General features: G+C 42.1%; 1 protein-coding gene across 4 annotated transcripts; it reads right to left on the minus strand.

Annotated features, from left to right (window-relative positions):
* Positions 1-690: 690 nt before the first annotated feature.
* Positions 691-21972, minus strand: leng9 (leukocyte receptor cluster (LRC) member 9). Of its 4 annotated transcripts, XM_060921689.1 has the most exons (7): positions 21899-21972; positions 21595-21777; positions 9045-9129; positions 8676-8797; positions 8429-8586; positions 8151-8319; positions 691-3922 (listed from the first exon to the last, which is right to left on the minus strand). In XM_060921689.1, exons 2-7 carry the CDS (start codon positions 21641-21643, stop codon positions 3000-3002), a joined length of 1506 nt encoding a protein of 501 aa, XP_060777672.1. In that variant the 5' UTR covers positions 21644-21777; positions 21899-21972; the 3' UTR covers positions 691-2999. The 4 variants fall into 4 exon arrangements, with proteins under 4 accessions (XP_060777672.1, XP_060777671.1, XP_060777673.1 ...); XM_060921688.1 differs by lacking the exon at positions 21899-21972 and having other exon boundaries at positions 21595-21875; XM_060921690.1 differs by lacking the exon at positions 21899-21972 and having other exon boundaries at positions 692-3922; positions 8676-8794; positions 21595-21875.
* Between the last annotated feature and the right edge of the window lie 656 nt (positions 21973-22628).

Consider the following 22628-nt stretch of genomic DNA (forward strand, 5'->3'; position numbering starts at 1 on the left):
CTTCAGTCCTGACCAGCTTTCCTGTCCCTGCACATGAAAAACATCCCCACAGCATGATGCTGCCACCACCATGCTTTACTGTAGGAATCATGTTCTCAGGGTGTTGGGTTTGTGCCACATATGGCATTTCCCATGATGGCCAAAAAGATCAATTTTAGTCTCATTTGACCAGAGAATCTTCTTCCATGTGTTTGGGGAGTCTGCCACATGCTGTTGGGCAAACTCCAAACGTAATTTCTTAAGCAATTACTTTTTTCTGGCCACTCTTCCATAAAGCCCCACTCTTCGGAGTATACAACTTAAAGTGGTCCAATGGACAGATACTCCCATCTCCACTGTGGATCTTTGCAGCTCCTTTAGTGTTATCTTTGGTGTCTTTGTTGCATCTCTGATTAATGCCCTCCTTGCCCGGTCTGTGAGTTTTGGTGGGCGGCCTTCTCTTATCAGATTTGTAGTGGTACCATATTCTTTCCATTTTGCTATAATGGATTTAATGGTTCTCCTTGGGATATTCAGTTTGGGATATTTTTTATGACCCAACCCTGATCTATACTTCTCCACAACTTTGTCTCTGACCTGTTTGGAGGCTCCTTGGTTCTCATGTTGCTTGCTTAGTAGTGTTGCAGAGTCAGGGTCCTTCCAGAACAGGTTGATTTATACAGACATCATGTGACAGATCATGTGACACTTTGCACACAGGTGGATCAACTAATTATGTGACTTATGAAGTGAATTGGTTGGACCAGCTCTTATTTAGGGGTTTCATATGAAAGGGGTTGAATACCTATGCACACTCCAGATTTCTGTTTAATCATCTTATCGTTTGTGTAAATCATAAGGCATGTTGTGTAAATCAAAAAAATCCATTTTAATTCCAACTTGTAATGTGACAAAACAGGACAAACACCAAGAGGGAGGAATACTTTTGCAAGACACTGTAAATATATAGTGTTGACATAGGTGGTTCAGGACAGTTAATGCAGTTAAGAAAATAACAATATAAAAATTGCACAACAGATCAGATGTTTCAGGATGCTGTTTTTTTTTTTTATTTGCTAATTGATGAAAACACACCTATTTCATATAATTTCTTGTGATAAACATGACTGCACAATCTAATGACTGTGGAAACAGATCAGCTCAAATAACTGCTGTAATAAACATAACAGGCCTAACTTGTACAAATTGTTTCTATGACAAACAATAAAATGACTATAAAATCTAATGACTGTGATAACCGATTAATTGAAATAATTGCTGTAGTACGTGTGAACTTGAGTAATCCCTTATTGTCTGTATCTGATAAAACCTACACAATGAAGAGGTAACTAATAACTCACATTACAAAACATTCTTCTCCAAGTTGCTTGCAATTATGTATTACCATCCGAGAGGTCTCCAAACCCATAAATCCCCAAAACTTATGAACTACTGGCTTAAAGTATATTTTTTAACTGAACATATCCTCACACACTGTGCATTATAAATATAAAATGGTATACACTACCGTTCAAAGTTTGGGGTCACTTTGAAATGTCCTTATTTTTGAAAGAAAAGCACTGTTCTTTTCAATGAAGATCACTTTAAACTAATCAGAAATCCACTCTATACATTGCTAATGTGGTAAATGACTATTCTAGCTGCAAATGTCTGGTTTTTGGTGCAATATCTCCATAGGTGTATAGAGGCCCATTTCCAGCAACTCTCACTCCAGTGTTCTAATGGTACAATGTGTTTGCTCATTGCCTCAGGCCAAGTTTACATTAGACCGTATCTGTCTCGTTTTCTTCGCGGATGCACTGTCCGTTCACATTAAAACGCCGGGAAACGGGAATCCGCCAGAGCCCACGTATTCAATCCAGTTCGTGTCTGGTCCGGTGCTGTGTAAACATTGAGGATACGCGGATACGCTGTGCTGAGCTCTAGCTGACGTCGTCATTGGACAACGTCACGGTGACATCCACCTTCCTGATTCACTGGCGTTGGGATCACACACACAGCGGCTCAGTCCCAAATCACTGCTCGTGCGCTTCACTCGCGCGCTCTGTGAGCTGCGCAGGGCCGGAGTGCGCACCCTCCAGAGGGCACTCGCTGTTCAGGGCGGAGTGATTTGGAGCGCAGAAGGAAGCGCTGAGCCGCACTGAGGTTTATTTACACATTTCAACCTCCTTCGGGCGCTTAAACTCAGTGAGAACATGAACATCACAGCCAGGTGTGTTTATTTGCTGGAGAAGGTGTTCGCTTGCCATCCTTCCACTTGCAAGTGGTGAGTGACTTGCGCATGCCCGATATGCACTGGGATCATGTGACGTGCCGTCTAATTAGTCATGTGATTAGCGTATCCGTGTATTGGCGTTGCTGTGTGCACGCGAATCGTGTATTGGCGTTGCTGTGTGCACGCGAATCGTTTTAAAAACGTTAATCTGACGATCCGCTGATTCGAAATAATGTAAACAGGGCCTCAGAAGGCTAATGGATGATTAGAAAACCCTTGTACAATCATGTTAGCACAGCTGAAAACAGTTGAGCTCTTTAGAGAAGCTATAAAACTGACCTTCCTTTGAGCAGATTGAGTTTCTGGAGCATCACATTTGTGCGGTCGATTAAATGCTCAAAATGGCCAGAAAAATGTCTTGACTATATTTTTTCTATTCATTTTACAACTTATGGTGGGAAATAAAAGTGTGACTTTTCATGGAAAACACAAAATTGTCTGGGTGACCCCAAACTTTTGAACGGTAGTGTAAATTCTCAAGTGATTCATTAGTTTTTACGCTCTTTAAATGTTTTTTTAAATTTCTTTAAATTCGCTTGTCATCATTAATTTAAAAAAATATCAGTAAAATCATTTGGACATTATGTAAATACAGATGTTACGATGTCCATCTAGTAAACAGAGTCAACTGGGTATTATTTCTCCCCAAATTTTCTATTTGTTGCTTGGTATGTAAAAATGACTGGCACTATTTTTTTCTTATAATAAAATCAACCTTTTGCTGTTATACAGTGGGCAACTGTACAGAACACACTGTCTCATAAAAGCCATTTACAGCCCGTGGAACATCGTTAACACACAGATACAACTTGTCCACTATTAGCTTCCCGAAATTCAACTGCTTATCCAGTTTAATCTGCCACACGTCTTCAAATATCCTTTCTGCGTCTGCTTCTGTCACTTTAGCGAGCGTGAGATGGTAGGTAGGGTTTCGGGAGTCACGATGGAGCCAGCCTTTCTCCCTGAATGCTTCCTGGAGGGGAGCATTTAGGTTCTGGATGTCCGGGAGAGGCTTGGGGGCGATATGGAGAACTTTTCCACTGAAGTGCCTCAGTCTAGGCGTGAAGAAGACGGAGATGGGTGGTTTGTAGAAGTTTTTGGCTATTGAGCGAAGGAGCTCGCTAGCAGCAAAGACTTCAGAGGGGCCTTGAAGAAAGAGCAGAGAGAGAGTAACATGCAGGGACTCTGGTTTCACCCACAGTGGCTCGGACTGGGGCAAGTGGGTCAGAACTTTCCTCTGGAGAAGCTGGAAGGCACGCAAGGCAGCAGGTGAGTCCACACGGAAGCAAATGAAATGAGTGGGCTTGCGTCGTTGGCGGCCTGGGGGTGGCCCTTGAGGTATGGCCTGCACAGGCTCCATCTCTTTCTCCTTCACTTCCTCCTTGTCCCAACTATCTGTCCATTCATCCTGCATTGTGGTTTGTTTGTCTCCTGGAGAGATGGATAGTCTCTCTGCCTCTTGAGCTAGACTTACATCCTCATGGTCTTTGTCAGTTTGTATATTTGTGCTACAGTCTAATGTTTCTCCAGCATCACTGAGAGTGTCCTCATCTGCAGCACCCATTAAGCTGTGCTTTACAGAACCATGCTCATTTGTCTCTCCAGACAGTTCTTCCCCATTTTCTGCGGCATCTGGAACAAGATTGTCTATGAATTGTCATTTTATTAATGAGATCAAAGGGAACAAACATTAAGGATCAACATTATACGACTTGTCATAAAAAAAAAAAAAGACACATTAAATATGCATCGTTTAGCATAATGATTAGGCAGAGGAGCAGCGTGAGTGAGGCAGCACTAATGAACTGCTGAATACGATATTAGATTGAACTGCTGAATACGATATTAGATTGAACTGATATAAATATATTGCTTAACACCAGCATAAGTAGATAGGACGGTGTAATACATAATACACTACCTGGCCAAAAGGAACGTCGCCATTTCGATTCAAATAAACAAATAATGCAGTGAGTAGCTTCTTATTTTTTTAAACAATCATGTCAGAAGGGAACTGTGTCAACTTGTGGAAAAAGGGTACAATAATGGGGCTTTTACACTACCAACGCGGCTGAGTTGGGCTGAGCCTTGCGGTGCTGAGTTGGGCTGAGCGGGGCTGTTGGAGTTGCATTTCGACTACAACCGCGCTGAACCGTGCTGGCTGGAAGTGGGTGGACACATTGGGTGGAGTTAGCGAAAGTGGGTGGACGTCACGTGATGTCGTTAGGCGGCGCAAACAGTGACATCAGTGACCTTTTAAGCGGTAGTCTCACGACCCGGATAGTAAACAATAAACATGGAGGATATGGAGTCGTTAGTGTTGCTGGTCTTGGTGCTGTGGCTTGTTGTCACCGACAACGCCAACAGATACTGGCAAGAGCGTATAGATGAGGCGAGGCGCATAAGGCTCCAGAAATTCGTAATTCTTCTTCTTCCGGGTTTACGGTGTTTACAGATCCCAGCGTGCTCGCGGGGCGTGTGTGGGCATGTGAGGACACTCCTCCTCACCAATCAGTGCACAGGGGAGTGTCTCCTCACACCCCTAGCCCCACTCGGCTCGGTTGGGCTCACTTCAGCCCCACTCCAAAACTGTGCGAGTTTTAGGTGCTGAGTAGGGCTGAAGTGAGCTCAGTCGTGCTGCTCTGAGGTAGTCGAAACGCGAGCCGTGTTGGGCTGAAGTGAGCTGAAAAAGGGTAGTGGAAAAGGCCCATATGTCACCTTTAAGCCCAAGCATGTGTAAGGACCGATATATTTATGCAAATACACTGCCTGTCTATTTGCATTTAAATAAGCAAATAATTAAAAGCCTTTTACTGGATAATTACTGCAGTGATTAATGTGTTTCAGCTGCCAACAGTTCACGTAACTCTAACTGATGCAGTGAGTAGCTTCTCATTTTTTAAGCAACCATGTCAGATGATGTATCCTGTGGTCATGGGAAAGATGTTACTCTGTTTTAGAAGGGGCAAATTAAATTATTGGCCTGCATCAAGCAAAGAAAACAACAAAGGAGTTTGCTGAAATGACTGGAATTGGGTTATGAACTGTCCATTGCATTATTAAAACCTGGAAGGATAGTGGCAAATCATCAACTTTGTGGGGAAAAAATGTGGTTGGAAAAAATCTTAACTGGCCATGATTGGAGATCACTTAAATGCTTGGTGAAGTCGAATTGTACAAAATCGACAGTAGAACTCACAGCTGTGATTGATAGTGAAAGTAAGAGCATTTGTACATGCACACTGTGACAAGAGCTCAAAGGATTGGGACTAAAGAGCTGTGTGGCCATAAGAAAACCACTTGTTAGTAAGACTAATCGGAAGAAATGGCTTCAGTTTGCTAGGAAGCATAAAGGTTGGACTCTGGAGCAATGGAAAAAGATCACTGGTCTGATGAGTCCAGATTGACCCTATTCCTGAGTGATGGGTGTGTCAGGGTAAGAAGGGAAGCACATGAAGCAATGCACCCATCATACATACTGTAATGGCCACTGTACAAGCTTCTGGAGACAGTGTTATGATCTGGAGTTGCTTCAGTTAGGCTACATCCACACGACAACGGCAACGAGATTTTATTTAAAAAAAAAATAATAAAAATATCGCGTCCACATGGGCAACGGATCAGTAAAATATCAGGTACATATGGCAACGCAACGCTTGCTGAAAACGATGCAATACACATGCCACACCTCTACGTGCGCTGTAAGACGGTCCCATCGGAGACACCAGAACAATAGAAGAAGTAGGACGCATGCGCATAAACCCCTTCTTCTACCCAGCGTGAAGCACTCACAGGAACAAGCACACAACAACAAGAAGATGGCTGCGACTACGCGAGGAAATCGTGCCTTCTGTGTGTACAAATTAGTTTTATTAGTGTGCATAGTTTTATATAACTTAATTTTCTTATTGTGTGTGAACATTTTGAAAAGCATTTTTATATAATTTATATAACTTAATTTTCTTATTGTGTGTGAACATTTTGAAAAGCAGTCTTATCCAATAAAAAAAAAGAAATTCAAGAAATGGTTCAGTTACTTGTTTATTTAAAAGAAAAGCTGTATACAAAAGTGAATGCAATGCAGTGGTTCATACAAAACAGCGAGAGTGCTGCTTGTTCTAGTCACGTGGTTGTGACGTCATCGTAAACAAATCCGTTCTACTCATTCAGACGACTTCGCAACGTCGCCGTTGCCAGATTTTTCCACTCTGGAACCCGTCCTCAAAAAATATCGTTTTGGGGCACCCAAAACGCCGGTGCCGTGTGGACGCCAGGCCGAAACGATAAACAATTTTATCAGATTCACCTGAATCCGTTGCCGTGTGGACAGCCTCTTAGTCAGGTCAGGGCTCAACAATGTAATGGGGCAAAAAAAATGAAGGCAGCTGATGACCTGAATGTACTGAATAACCAGGTTATCACATCAATGTTTTTTTATTCTTCCCTGATGGCACAAGAATAAAATTAGGGCTCAAATAGTGAAAGACTGGTTCAGGAATCATTTTCACGCCTGAATTGGCCACCACAGAGTCTTAAAAGTAGACGGCCTTTTGATTTCATAAAATCGGTGAAATTTAGTCCCCTCTGAAATTTGGTCATCGTGATGTTTATTTTTGTAATATCTAAAAAAACAGGCCGTTCTGTGGCTGGGAAGTTATTTAATTTGAAGGGATTCTCTAGCAAACAATGTACATGAAATCGTTCGCTTCGCGCAGTCAAGCAGACAGAGGAAGTCCGGTGTGCGCATGTGCAGGTTTACCTTCATCTTCTTCATCTTTAAGGTTTTGCGGCAGCTGGCATCCAGTGTTGCATTACTGCCATCTACAGGTTTACATTTGACCGTGCACTGACAGTTCCATCATTCTGTCACTAAACGAACAGCTGATCACATCGAGGTGCTCGCTGACTGCCGATATTTATTAGTTTGGTCCTGCGTTTCCTTTGCTTCGTATATAACATAACGTCTTTTCTTCTCGCTTTCCGTTACCGTAGTCAGTCTTTTACGTTTCATTCTCACACTCACGTCCTCCATGTTTCTCTCCTGTTTCGAATTTGTATCCCACAATGCCTTGTGCGAATGGGGAAAGCCCAACACGTGATGCATGGCGTAGTATCTTGTATTGCATTATGGTGAAGCAGGAAAAAAATAATGGATAATTTAGGGCCATCTCATTATCTCTAGCCGCTTTATCCTGTTCTACAGGGTCGCAGGCAAGCTGGAGCCTATCCCAGCTGACTACGGGCGAAAGGCGGGGTACACCCTGGACAAGTCGCCAGGTCATCACAAGGCTGACACATAGACACAGACAACCATTCACACTCACATTCACACCTACGGTCAATTTAGAGTCACCAATTAACCTAACCTGCATGTCTTTGGACTGTGGGGGAAACCGGAGCACCCGGAGGAAACCCACGCGGACACGGGGAGAACATGCAAACTCCACACAGAAAGGCCCTCGCCGGCCACGGGGATCGAACCCAGACCTTCTTGCTGTGAGGCAACAGCGCTAACCACTACACCACTACAATAATTGGGTGCCGGGGAAAATTCTTTTTATGACCTACACTTGAAAAATGTGAAAGGCAGTCTACCTTTAACCCCACTGAGAATCTTTGGAATGTGCTGGAGAAGATTTTATGGAGTGGTTCAACTCTCCTGTCATGAATACAAGATCTTGGCGAAAAAGGAATGCAACTCTGGATGGAAATAAATGTTGTGATGTTGCGTGAGGTTGCTGAAACAATGCCGTAGCAAATGTGTGCCATAATCAAAGCTAAAGCGGTCCGACTAAATATTAAAACGTGCGACTTTTTTTTTTTTGGTCAGGCAGTGTACAATTCAAATATGGTCTAAAAAGATTTTGAGCCTCACCTTGTGATTGATCCCCCCTATCAAATGGGGATATCACTGACTGTCCTGTGGAGCCAAACACATGGTCAGTGCGACTGTCTCTGTCCCACACACGCTGGCCTTTATAGGTGAAGTACTGGATCCTGTGACGAGGAATGGTCATTTCCTCTGAATAGTCACAGTCACACAACTGTGAACATATAAAACCTCAAGTGATTACACTGTGTATGCAAGGTCTTCAAGTCTGAAATTAACAAGTGCCAAGTAAAAAAACAAAAACTGAGCCATCTATCCTGCACCTGAGTGTCCCATGAGAAGTCAGAGAAAGGTCGTTCCAGAAGTCCCAGAAAGCGGTCCAGGTGGCCGACTATAAAGTCTGCTGGGTCCACAGAGGTATCCCACAGAATCCTGGAAATGACATCATCTGCCGTTCGCATGCGCAGCTTTTTCTCAGGGCCTTGGGAGTAAAAAGAAAATAAATGAGATGTTGCAGTAATCAAGTGTTACAGGTGAATAAGGTATACTGACGCGACATGTACATTTTACCTTTGCTTTCTTCATATTTGGCCTTATCCGTTTTGCCTGACCTTTTTTTGGTTTTACGTTTTTTGTGTTCTTTCTCTCCTTCGGTTTGTACCAGGTTATGATCAGCAAATGGAGTTGGGCTGCTTTGAAAAAAGGGAAGGGGGAGAAAACGCAGAAAGGAAATAATGGTGCATTATTGGCCTTGTGGGATCTGGACTATTAGGCTCCATCAAACCTTTGAGCATTTACCAAACAAAATGCTACAGAAACTATGCCACCTGCTGTATGAAAACACCACTACTGACAAGCACATTACCATTACACTGCAACTTTAACATCCACAACAATTATGACAATAATCCAGTGATATCCGAATAGTGGTAGACAAACCTGTGAGACAGGCGACATTTATCTCCAAAATGACACCTGCCCTTCAGGAAAAACTTGCAGACATCAAGGTCTTGTTTGGATGCATCTGGATTAGAGTGAGAACAATCGCAGAGGTTATTTCCACATAAACTGTGTCATTCGGATATGTTTGTATGGCTTCAGCATTCAGTTTAAGAAATTAATAGCTTATCCATGGCAAGTTTACAAAGCTAACTTAGCTTGTTTTCATATACAGTATCAGTCAAAAGTTTGGACACGCCTACTCATTCATAGGGGTTTCTGTATTTTGATTATTTTCCACATTGTAGAACAACATTGAAGACATCAAAACTATGAAATAACATCTGGAACATGTACGGAATTATGTGGTAAACAAAAAGTGTTTTAAAAAGTTTCATACTTTAGATTCTTCAAAGTAGTCACCGTTTAAATAGCCTTATTTGACAACTGTTGGAATCCACATTTAGTCAAGAACAGCTCAACCAAGTAAGGAGAAACGACATCCATCATTACTTTCAGACATGAAGTGTCTTAATTAATAAAAATAAAGAAAATCCATTGATTTAGAAGGTGATTTTGACACGTACTGTACAGTGTGTGTATGTGTATACAGTGGTGCTTGAAAGTTTGTGAACCCTTTAGAATTTTCTATATTTCTGCATAAATATGACCTAAAACATCATCAGATTTTCACACAAGTCCTAAAAGCAGATAAAGAGAACCCAGTTAAACAAATGAGACAAAAATATTACACTTGGTCATTTATTTATTGAGGAAAATGATCCAATATTACATATCTGTGAGTGGCAAAAGTATGTGAACCTTTGCTTTCAGTATCTGGTGTGACCCCCTTGTGCAGCAATAACTGCAAATAAATGTTTCTGGTAACTGTTGATCAGTCCTGCACACCGGCTTGGAGGAATTTTAGCCCATTCCTCCGTACAGAACAGCTTCAACTCTGGGATTTTGGTGGGTTTCCTCACATGAACTGCTCGCTTCAGGTCCTTCCACAACATTTCAGTTGGATTAAGGTCAGGACTTTGAATTGGCCATTCCAAAACATTAACTTTATTCTTCTTTAACCATTCTTTGGTAGAACGACTTGCGTGCTTAGGGTCGTTGTCTTGCTGCATGACCCATCTTCTCTTGAGATTCAGTTCATGGACAGATGTCCTGACCATTTTCCTTTAGAATTTGCTGGTATAATTCAGAATTCATTGTTCCATCAATGATGGCAAGCCGTCCTGGCCCAGATGCAGCAAAACAGGCCCAAACCATGATACTACCACCACCATGTTTCACAGATGGGATAAGATTCTTATGCTGGAATGCAGTGTTTTCCTTTCCCCAAACATAACGCTTCTCATTTAAACCAAAAAGTTCTATTTTGGTCTCATCCGTCCACAAAACATTTTTCCAATAGCCTTCTAGCTTGTCCATGTGATCTTTAGCAAACTGCAGATGAGCAGCAATGTTCTTTTTGGAGAGCAGTGGCTTTCTCCTTCCAACCCTGCCATGCACACCATTGTTGTTCAGTGTTCTCCTGATGGTGGACTCATGAACATTAACATTAGCCAATGTGAGCGAGGCCTTCAGTTGCTTAGAAGTTACCCTGGGGTCCTTTGTGACCTCGCCAACTATTACATGCCTTGCTCTTGAAGTGACCTTTGTTGGTCAACCACTCCTGGGAGGGTAACAATGGTCTTGAATTTCCTCCATTTGTACACAATCTGTCTGACTGTAGATTGGTGGAGTACAAACTCTTTAGAGATGGTTTTGTAACCTTTTCCAGCCTGATGAGCATCAACAACGCTTTTTCTGAGGTCCTCAGAAATCTCCTTTGTTCGTGCCATGATACACTTCCACAAACGTGTTGTGAAGATCAGACTTTGATAGATCCCTGTTCTTTAAATAAAACAGGGTGCCCACTCACACCTGATTGTCATCCCATTGATTGAAAACACCTGACTCTAATTTCACCTTCAAATTAACTGCTAATCCTAGAGGTTCACATACTTTTGCCACTCACAGATATGTAATATTGGATCATTTTCCTCAATAAATAAATGACCAAGTATAATATTTTGGTCTCATTTGTTTAACTGGGTTCTCTTTATCTACTTTTAGGACTTGTGTAAAAATCTGATGATGTTTTAGGTCATATTTATGCAGAAATATAGAAAATTCTAAAGGGTTCACAAACTTTCAAGCACCACTGTTTATGGGTCGTTCCTACCATTCGGTGCCATTTGAGTCCCCATGACATTATATGGTATATCTTATTTAAAAATATTCTAATCTTTATTTCAAAAATCACATTTTAAATGGACCTGCAGGTTAGGTTAACTGGTGACTCTAAATTGACCGTAGGTGTGAATGTGAGTGTGAATGGTTGTCTGTGTCTATGTGTCAGCCCTGTGATGACCTGGCGACTTGTCCAGGGTGTACCCCGCCTTTCGCCCGTAGTCAGCTGGGATAGGCTCCAGCTTGCCTGCGACCCTGTAGAACAGGATAAAGCGGCTAGAGATAATGAGATGAGACTTTCAAAATGACTGATTAAAACAACATGCATGTTTTTGTCAGTGAATGGCGCCGCTGTCTGCTGCAGAAAAGCAACGGCGCTACAGGGCACGGCGTGATGCAGACCCTGAAAAACGGGCAAAATACCTAAATAAAGAGAAAGAGAGGTGGAGAAGGGACACAGAGGAAGGAAGAAAAAGGAAAAAGTGTCAGGCCTCAGTGAAAGAGAGAAGAGAGCACAGAGAAAGAAATGGTGAGAAAAGAAGAGAAAGCAGAGGGAAAGAGTAAGGTCCAGGACAACCTTTCAGTTAAGTCCTCCTTCAAGTCCACAAAGTCCCCCAGAGCCAGAAAATGCCCCCCAACCAGGGCCCTCTAGGTTAGAAGAAAGTTGGCAGTTTATTGATTAGATAGATAAAATTTGAAGTTGAATTATCTGTTGGTTTTGCGCTTACTGTGTGCGCGTGTGTGTGTTGCCTAACAAACGGATGCTATAAGAACAACTTACTTTAATGTGACTAATAGGTTGGTCCCGAAATCTCATCTCACCTCATTATCTCTAGCCGCTTTATCCTTCTACAGGGTCGCAGGCAAGCTGGAGCCTATCCCAGCTGACTACGGGTGAAAGGCGGGGTACACCCTGGACAAGTCGCCAGGTCATCACAGGGCTGACACTTTGGCCAAGTTTACATTAGACCGTATCTGTCTCGTTTTCTTCGCGGATGCACTGTCCGTTTACATTAAAACGCCTGGAAACGGGAATCCGCCAGGGTCCACGTATTCAATCCAGATCGTGTCTGGTCCGGTGCTGTGTAAACATTGAGAATACGCGGATACGCTGTGCTGAGCTCTAGCTGGTGTCGTCATTGGACAACGTCACTGTGACATCCACCTTCCTGATTCGCTGGCGTTGGTCATGTGACGCGACTGCTGAAAAACGGCGCGGACTTCCACCTTGTATCACCTTTCATTAAAGAGTATAAAAAAGTATGAAAATACTGCAAATACTGATGCAAATACTGCCCATTGTGTAGTTATGATTGTCTTTAGGCTTGCCATCCTTCCACTTGCAAGTGGTAAGTGATATGCACTGGGATCACACACACAGCGGCTCAGTCCCGAATCACTGCTCGTGCGCTTCACTCGCACGCTCTGTGAGCTGTGCAGGGCCGGAGTGCGCACCCTCCAGAGGGCACTCGCTGTTCAGGGTGGAGTGATTTGGAGCGCAGGATGCCTGCGGAGCCGAGCGTATCCGTGTATTGGCGTTGCTGTGTGCACGCGAATCGTGTATTGGTGTTGCTGTGTGCACACTAATCGTTTTAAAAACATTAATCTGATGATCCGCTGATACGGTCTAATGTAAACCCCACCATAGACACAGACAACCATTCACACCTACGGTCAATTTAGAGTCGCCAGTTAACCTAACCTGCATGTCTTTGGACTGTGGGGGAAACCGGAGCACCCGGAGGAAACCCACGCGGACACGGGGAGAACATGCAAACTCCGCACAGAAAGGCCCTCGCCGGCCACGGGGCTCGAACCCGGATCTTCTTGCTGTGAGACGACAGCGCTAACCACTACACCACCGTGCCACCGGTCCCGAAATGTATGGGAAAATTATTTTTTTACCAAAACATTCCGACCACCCTACCATTTTTTTACGTAGGCTAAAAAGCAAAATTTCAGAAAAACTGGTTAATATTTAGAGGTGCCACACGAGGTTGCAAATCGGGTTAAGCCATTAACATTAGTTGGTGCGTAGACTGTTGCAGAGAAGATCTCAAACCCCCAAAAAGTCACAGTTCTAGAGGGAATACGCCACTTCTATGAAAAAGAAGAGGCAGGAAGAGTTTATAGACTGATCGAAGGTTAACTTTCATGCACTAAGGGGTTCTTAAACAATGAGCACTGATCGTAATATGCTGATGAAGCTGTGAATGTTTTTCTTTCTATGTTTTTCAGATGGCTAGCAACAGTAATACAAGTAGTACCGGTGGTGCAAAGCACAAAACCAGAAAGGACAATTATGTTTGGTTAATTGGTCCCACTTCCAAGGAACTGTCTGGGAGAAAGCGTCCTTCTGCTAGGGAAGTCCTTAGTGTGTTCTTTTATCTCCACAAGATACCATAATACCGAAGGGTTTAGAAAAATCACAGACAAGTAATAGCTATTGTTACTTTGAACACAGGAAGTTATATTACTGTATTGTTTGCAGTAATATGAAAGTTAATAAGCCACATTATTTTATATTGTGTCTTGAGTGAAAACTTTAATGGCTTTGTGGCACCTCTAAACATTGTTCAATCTTAACCAAATTTCGCACAATAACTTCTTTTAGGCAATGTAAAAAAAAAAAAGGTAAGGTGGTCGTAACAAAATCTCATTATCTCTAGCCGTTTTATCCTGTTCTACAGGGTCGCAGGCAAGCTGGAGCCTATCCCAGCTGACTACGGGTGAAAGGCGGGGTACACCCTGGACAAGTCGCCAGGTCATCACAGGGCCGACACATAGACACAGACAACCATTCACACTCACATTCACACCTACGCTCAATTTAGAGCCACCAGTTAACCTAACCTGCATGTCTTTGGACTGTGGGGGAAACCGGAGCACCCGGAGGAAACCCACGCGGACACGGGGAGAACATGCAAACTCCGCACAGAAAGGCCCTCGCCGGCTACAGGGCTCGAACCCGGACCTTCTTGCTGTGAGGCGACAGCGCTAACCACTACACCACCGTGCCGCCCCATAACAAAATCCTAAAAAAAAAAAAATTTGGGGACCACCCTAGTGACTAATGACCTTCTATCCTAGTATTGCTGTATACAGAACATGTATCCACTTGAGTTATTGTAAATTGTAACAACGTTGTTGTTTTAAAGGTAATATGATGTTGGGCAGAAGAATGCCAGACAGAGGAGAAGGAGGCTACCGAATGAAATTGACCGTGTGTTCATCAGTGTTCCTGATGTTTATGTTGGGTGTGCATTATGGTGTGGTGTGATAAACTAACTGAATTGCCTTTTTTAAAATGAAATGTATTTTTATACTCTGTTGTAATGCCAGCCCCGTTACACATGCTGTCCACCCTGTTACCCCTGTGTTTTTTATATTAATTAAATAAAATTGAATAATATTTTGCTTGACTTTGTGGTTACTAACACAGTGAATCAATTGAAAAACTCAAAATCACTTAAAAATGGGGAACAATTCCATTGAACTTTCTTTTTATTGCAAAAGAAATGTGTTGAAACTATATTTTGCCTTAAAACAGAACATGACTTTTTTTTCCAATATAATGCTTATTTATGAATATTTTTTTAAATACTTTTAACGAGCAAATAAGGGACAGTTTTGATCTTAGAAAATGTAAATATCACAATGACTGTGCATTCAGAACACCTATTAATAAAGATGAAAGTGTCCCGTAACAGGGTGGACATTTGGCCCATGTTGTATGCCAAGAATTTGGTCAAAATTATTATAATTCAATATTCTGAGCTCAGGGCGGCACGGTGGTGTAGCGGTTAGCGCTGTCGTCTCACAGCAAGAAGGTCCGGGTTTGAGCCCCGTGGCGGGCGAGGGCCTTTCTGTGCGGAGTTTGCATGTTCTCCCCGTGTCCGCGTGGGTTTCCTCCGGGTGCTCCGGTTTCCCCCACAGTCCAAAGACATGCAGGTTAGGTTAACTGGTGACTCTAAATTGAGCGTAGGTGTGAATGTGAGTGTGAATGGTTGTCTGTGTCTATGTGTCAGCCCTGTGATGACCTGGCGACTTGTCCAGGGTGTACCCCGCCTTTCGCCCGTAGTCAGCTGGGATAGGCTCCAGCTTGCCTGCGACCCTGTAGAAGGATAAAGCGGCTAGAGATAATGAGATGAGAGATCCTGAGCTCGACCAATATTATTTTCTTGTAGTTTAATAAACCCTCCTTCAGATGAAATGATAAATTCTTGCAAAGTTAACTTTTTTTTTTTTAAAGGAAGTCACAACACTGAAATGGCACCGCATTGTAGGAATGACTGATCGATAGATCAATAGATAAACAGAGACAAGTGTTTTACTGGGAAATACGCCACTCGTATTTTCATACGAGTTACATCCAGGACATGGAAAACCAAAACCGTGACATAAATCTCTATGCGTCACTCGAGAGGAATTTGATGAATTGTTTTAATAAATGAGTACTTTTTGTTTGTGAAAGTGTCTATGTAATAAAAAGAAAAATCGGCTCAGGTGGCTAAGGCGCCATACCATAAATCCGGGGACCCGGGTTTGATTCCAACCTGAGGTCATTTCCCGATCCCTCCCCGTCTCTCTCTCCCACTCATTTCCTGTCCTGTCTCTATACTGTCCTATCCAATAAAGCTGAAAAAAGCCCAAAAAAAATCTTTAAAAAAAGAAAAATCACATGCTGGCTTGAAGATATGAAGTTTATATTCTCGTGTTGAAAAACTCGCATTTTTCATACAAAATACATCGCTGATCTGAGTGACATATTTTTAAAAAATAATATCGGCTGGTGTTGAGCGGTATATCAGATATATTCCATTCAGCTAGCATGAGACTGAATGAGTCGAAGACGAGTTCAATATCATGCTAGCTGAATGCAATATGTCTGACATACCACGACAAAAAAGCCAGCCAATATTATTATTATTATTATTATATACACACACTCTTTTCCAGTTTTTTGACGTTGGTATGTTCTTCTCTTGCAAATATGCGTGAAGAATACATAATGAAGTCTGGGTAGGTGTTCATTGTGTCCTTCTCTTTCAAAATTCTCTCAAAATCTTCCGTATTTAATGAAGCAAACCTGGTGGCCATGTCTGTTTACACATTGTCACAGTCGCTCGCTAGCACGAAAGTTTTACATGTAATACACACCTTATGCCAGTTTCAATTCACTGCGACAGTTTACTGCGGGCGCGACTGGCAAACAAAGAAATGCTTCGGTGCATGCGCAGCAGAAAACTCTCTCGTTGAATATTCGCATCAGTTCGCGTACGACATCATGTTATCTTGAAAACCACGCAATATTGTAAACCATATTCAACGCTCATTCTCCATTGGGTAGAGTGATATAATACACGTAGGATAAGCGATATGCTAACAATATTGCATGCTATCAAACCAAATGAATGAAACCCGCTAGAAGGGAATAGAATACATTTTTTTCCATCAAAAAATTGTCCCGTATGTATAATAATTCCCAATATTTCACTCTGATGATGTCACCCCTAGCGTTTTCACACTGTCTCGTTATCAAAATGTTGAACCAGTTCAAAATTAAAATTATTTTGCATAAAACTTGCATATTGTTTTGTGGATGTGTCCATACAATATAAAGAACATTACACGGTGGCGTGAAGATACGAAGTTTATCTTTTTCACTTCACTCGTGATATATCCATTCACCACTCGAAGATAAACTTCATATCTTCAGGTAACCATGTAATATCCTCTCTCTATATACCGTAGATCAGTTCACATGGACAGATTGACAATCATTACTGCTACAGGTTTTGGAGTTTTGAAAAGCTAATTTCCTCACTTGCATCCACAAATTAGTTGTTCTACCTTCCAAACTCAGAAACTTATTTCACATTCATTCATAAATTAATGACTTTAAAAAAAAAAAAAAAAAAGGGAGCTGGCAGGCATATTGCACTTCATTTCCAGAGACCAGGTCTCACTAGGGGGCGCTCTTGCTATAGATTACACTGGCCAAAAGAAAATACAAATAATTTTCAGAATTAGAATCTCATATCATCTCATTATCTCTATCCGCTTTATCCTGTTCTACAGGGTCACAGGCAAGCTGGAGCCTATCCCAGCTGACTACGGGCAAAAGGCGGGGTACACCCTGGACAAGTCGCCAGGTCATCACAGGGCTGACACATAGACACAGACAACCATTCACACTCACATTCACACCTACGCTCAATTTAGAGTCACCAGTTAACCTAACCTGCATGTCTTTGGACTGTGGGGGAAACCGGAGCACCCGGAGGAAACCCACACGGACACGGGGAGAACATGCAAACTCCACACAGAAAGGCCCTCGCCGGCCACGGGGCTCGAACCCGGACCTTCTTGCTGTGAGGCGACAGCGCTAACCACTACACCACCGTGCCGCCCAGAATTAGAATCAGAATTACTTTATTAATCCCAGGAGGGAAATTCAAATTTGCTTCCAAGCTCCTGAATCAAAGAAGTAGTAAACATGTCTAAAAATAGAAGATAAAATTGTCTGAAAAAAGAATAAATAAAAATAAATTTAAATAAAAGTTCAATAACTTAATTAAAAGCAAAATGAAGTGATTTTATATACAATGATTCCTATATACATATATTGCACCTGAGTTAAGGATACAGTATACATGGTAAGACAGTTATACAGTGGCCATTGTACAGCTTGACTGGAACAGGTAGGACTGATTTCCTGTGTCTCTCAGTTCCTGTGGCTGATCAGCTCCTCATGTAGAGGGTGGGAAGGACAGTCTAAGACTGTTTTTATTTTGGACAGTGTCCTCTTCTCCAACACCATTGTCAGAGAGTCCAGTTCCACGCCTACAACACGGCCGGCCTTCATGATGATCTTATTGAGTGTTAGTGAATCACTTTAAACAGCTTATGATTTTTGTTTTGCTTGGTTATTATTTATTTATTATATTGTTCCTGACTGCTGTGAATTGTTCTGTAACTAATGAAACTAAAAAGAAAGTTAGTTACAAGAGTGATAATGTAAATTTGGACATGTCAGAGGTTAATATACTGTAAAGGTTAATAACAGCTATCATTTGGCATGGGTGTAATTCATGTTTCTAACCTTTGGACCCTTGTATTTCATTTTCCGCCCACGTTTCTGTATGCGGCAAAGCTTACTTAAACCACACAGGGTGGAAATAGTTCGTGGTCGAAAAGCTCTGCAATCTTTTAACTTGAGCTCACCTGCTTTCTTTCCATCCCGTGTTTCTATTGTTTATTTTGAATATATATTCCTCGGTCATTTTAAAGGGCTGTGATAATGACTCAAACCCAAAAGCTGACTGACTGAGAAGAGGGTGTGTTATCCAAACTACAGTCAAGCTTGTATCAAGTTTCATTTTAACCAAAAAATATGGAAAGTGATTTTTTTTTTGTCACATTACAATAAAAAAAACTGTTATTTTGAGGTTATTAAATCAATGTGGCCAGCACGGTGGCGTAGTGGTTAGCACGGTCGCCTCACAGCAAGAAGGTCCGGGTTCGAGCCCCGTGGCCGGCGAGGGCCTTTCTGTGTGTTTCCCCCACAGTCCAAAGACATGCAGGTTAGGTTAACTGGTGACTCTAAATTGACCGTAGGTGTGAATGTGAGTGTGAATGGTTGTCTGTCTCTATGTGTCAGCCCTGTGATGACCTGGCGACTTGTCCAGGGTGTACCCCGCCTTTCGCCCGTAGTCAGCTGGGATAGGCTCCAGCTTGCCTGCGACCCTGTAGAACAGGATAAAGCAGCTAGAGATAATGAGATGAGATAAGATTTTAAAGCGCTGTGATGATGACTCAAACTCCAAAGCTGACTGAATGAGAAGAGGGTGTGTTATCCAAACTAGAGTCAAGCTTGTATCAAGTTTCATTTTAGGGTTGTTTTACAATCAGGGTACAAAGTTTGTGTCACAGGGGTCCAAAATTCAAATTAAAAAACAAACAAACTGTTCCCAGTGCATGTTGGACTCCGGCAGGGCTGCCCTTTGTCACCGGTTCTGTTCATAATTTTTATGGACAGAATTTCTAGGCGCAGCCAGGGGCCAGAAGGAATCCTGTTTGGGAACCACAGGATTTCATCTCTGCTTTTTGCAGATGATGTTGTCCTGTTGGCTTCTTCAAACCAGGACCTTCAGCATGCACTGGGGCGGTTTGCAGTCGAGTGTGAAGCGGCTGGGATGAGAATCAGCACCTCCAAGTCCGAGGCCATGGCTCTCGACCGGAAAAGGGTGGCTTGCCCTCTCCAGGTTGGTGGAGAAGTTCTGCCTCAAGTGGAGGAGTTTAAGTATCTCGGGATCTTGTTCACGAGTGAGGGAAGGATGGAGTGTGAGATCGACAGGCGGATCGGTGCAGCCTCCGCAGTGATGCGGTCGCTTTACCGGTCCGTTGTGGTGAAGAAGGAGCTGAGCCAAAAGGCGAAGCTCTCAATTTACCGGTCGATCTACGTTCCGACTCTCACCTATGGTCATGAGCTTTGGGTAATGACCGAAAGGACAAGATTGCGGATACAAGCGGCCGAAATGAGTTTCCTTCGCAGGGTGGCTGGGCGCTCCCTTAGAGATAGGGTGAGAAGCACAGTCACTCGGGAGGAGCTCGGAGTAGAGCCGCTGCTGCTCCACATCGAGAGGAATCAGCTGAGGTGGCTCGGGCATCTTTTTCGGATGCCTCCTGGACGCCTCCCTGGGGAGGTGTTCCAGGCATGTCCCCCCGGGAGGAGGCCCCGGGGAAGACCCAGGACACGCTGGAGGGACTATGTCTCTCGGCTGGCCTGGGAACGCCTCGGTGTTCTTCCCGAGGAGCTGGCCGAGGTGTCTGGGGAAAGGGAAGTTTGGGCTTCCCTGCTTAGACTGCTGCCTCCGCGACCCGGTCCCGGATAAAGCGGAAGAAGACGAGACGAGACGAGACAAACTATCAAATCTGCACTTTTGGAAATTAATACACATATGAACATAGGCATGTGTAATAGTTTGTATTATAACAAGATTAAGTGTAGCTTTAAGCAGGGCTGGGAGAAACAAATGAAGTGATTCTCGGAGAGGACATTTTTTTTTTTGACAATTCAGAATCCGCTACTTCCATAGTGCTTTTAAATATAAGGCTGTAAGCTTTGTGCTAGTTGTCGCTAATATTTATGTCCCGATATCTTGACCACATTTTTAGGATGAAAATAATCATTTTAGATATGTTATTTTATATTGAAAAATTAGCTGTCTCAGAAAGGACATTTTTTGGACACAGTTACATACTAATTTGATCAAAAATAGTCTGAAAACTTACTGGCATTCAACATTAAAACTTAACCATGTTTCCAATGATATGGAACCAAATATGTGTTTTATGGTATAAAGAATGATGTAAGTGCATCCCTTTTGGAGCTACCTGTGGTCAAAAAAGCACTTTTTCTAAATGACACGAGTAATTTTGCTAAATAAGGATACCAAAAAAAAAAACCTTAATTAAATATAAATACATTTTACTTTCATAAAACTATCGCCGAACACATTTAGTAAGACATTCACATATATCTGTGCTGTATTTAATGTTTATTTTAAGTATGTCCACTGGCGGGCGGCACGGTGGTGTAGTGGAAAGACATGCAGGTTAGGTTAACTGGTGACTCTAAATTGACCGTAGGTGTGAATGAGAGTGTGAATGGTTGTGTGTGTCTATGTGTCAGCCCTGTGATGACGTGGCGACTTGTCCAGGGTGTACCCCGCCTTTCGCCCGTAGTCAACTGGGATAGGCTCCAGCTTGCCTGCGACCCTGTAGAACAGGATAAAGCGGCTAGAGATAATGAGATGAGATGAGATGAGACATATATTGCCATACATTCACCAAAAATAACTTTATCACCAATTTTTTTTTTGCATGGTAAATAGAGCTATCACAGGGCTACAATAAACAACCAAATTTATTTAGTCAAGCCTTTTGATATTGAAGATAATAAGTGTTAAATGTGATTTTTTAGCTTGCGGACCCTGATTGTAAAACAACCCTTTAGGAAGTGATAAAAAAAAAAAAAAATCACATTACAATTAAAAAAAAAAAAGTTATTTTGAGGTTATTAAATCAATAACAAAATGGCTTCCTATACCAAACTCTTCTGATCACATACGGTATAACTCCTTTTAATTACAATATTATTTCTACAACAATTCATACACTGGACAATGACTTTATGACTAATTAAACCTCCAAACAATCAATCACATCTCTTTGACACACTGTAGGATAGTTAGACCTGTGATAATGAAAGCAACAGAATGATCACGGTGTGAATAAATACCTGCTGGAGCTTGTGCTGTCCCTGTTTTCTCGCCTTCAGCAGCCTCCATAACAGATCCGGAAAGCTCCCCCCGCAGGTCAGGGTTACAGAACTTCTCTAATCAGACAGCTGTGACTGTTATTAAAGTCTCACAAACTTTGCCTGGACTAAGTTTGTTTTGCTGAACTGGAAATAGTTACACACCTAAAAGATAATAAGAAGAATAAATAGGGACAGCGAGTTATTCTTAAAAAAAAAGATGAAGCTGCGATGTGGAAGTACAGTATTGTGAATAGGTTTCCGTAAGGCGTGTTTATGTCATTACATCATCCTGGAAAGCCAATAACTGATCGCCATGGGAGCTGCTCCTGTGCACTGACTCACACTCGGATGGCCGCCATGTTTTTCTTCTTCTTCTTTTTAATGGCAGAGTGTCACAATCTGTGTATACCGCCACCTACTGTACAGGAGTGTGTGAAGGGACTGGACAGATTCTATATGTCAGATTACTAGGCTACAAAAAAAAATTATATTCTTTTCATTAGACCTGTTTCATTAACCCTTTGATGCAAAACATATGCGCACCCCTTCTAATGCACAACATGGGTCAGAAATGACCCGCATTCATTTTCCAGGTTATTTCATGCTGACTGAGTTTTTCTTTGCTCTATCTTTTGAAATCAATTTATTTTATGATTGAATATTCCAAATATTCTTTAAATATCTCGTTTTTAATTACCACAAATCATTAATTTAATTTTTTCTTTCCTACTTTATGAACAAAAATACTTTTTATATTACTACACATGGGTCATCCAAGTGTGATTTAAAATTAAATGTCTTAATACTATAATAATAATTTGTTTCAAGTAATTACTTTAGCAGTGAATGGGGCCAGTTATTTATTTATTAACTATGTAGTTAGCTAAGCCAACTACAATAAAATTAGCTAACTAAAGTAGAATATGTCAACAGCTCGGTAGCTAATAGTAATTACTGTAACTTTCTGACAAGTAATCGACTCACTCTCAAGGTAACCTAAACATAATCCATTT

This window comes from Neoarius graeffei, chromosome 5 (genome assembly GCF_027579695.1).
Source record: "Neoarius graeffei isolate fNeoGra1 chromosome 5, fNeoGra1.pri, whole genome shotgun sequence".
Taxonomy (NCBI): domain Eukaryota; kingdom Metazoa; phylum Chordata; class Actinopteri; order Siluriformes; family Ariidae; genus Neoarius; species Neoarius graeffei.

What these genes read in the sequence shown, in the direction of transcription:
- leng9 (XM_060921689.1), bottom strand. Translation starts at nt 21,643, where the DNA reads ATGGAGGCTGCTGAAGGCGAGAAAACAGGGACAGCACAAGCTCCAGCA. An exon ending in ACTTCTCATGGGACACTCAG is followed by an intron (nt 8,320 to 8,428) that starts GTGCAGGATAGA and finishes ATATGTTCACAG; the next exon opens with TTGTGTGACTGTGACTATTC. An exon ending in TAGGGGGGATCAATCACAAG is followed by an intron (nt 3,923 to 8,150) that starts GTGAGGCTCAAA and finishes GACAATTCATAG; the next exon opens with ACAATCTTGTTCCAGATGCC.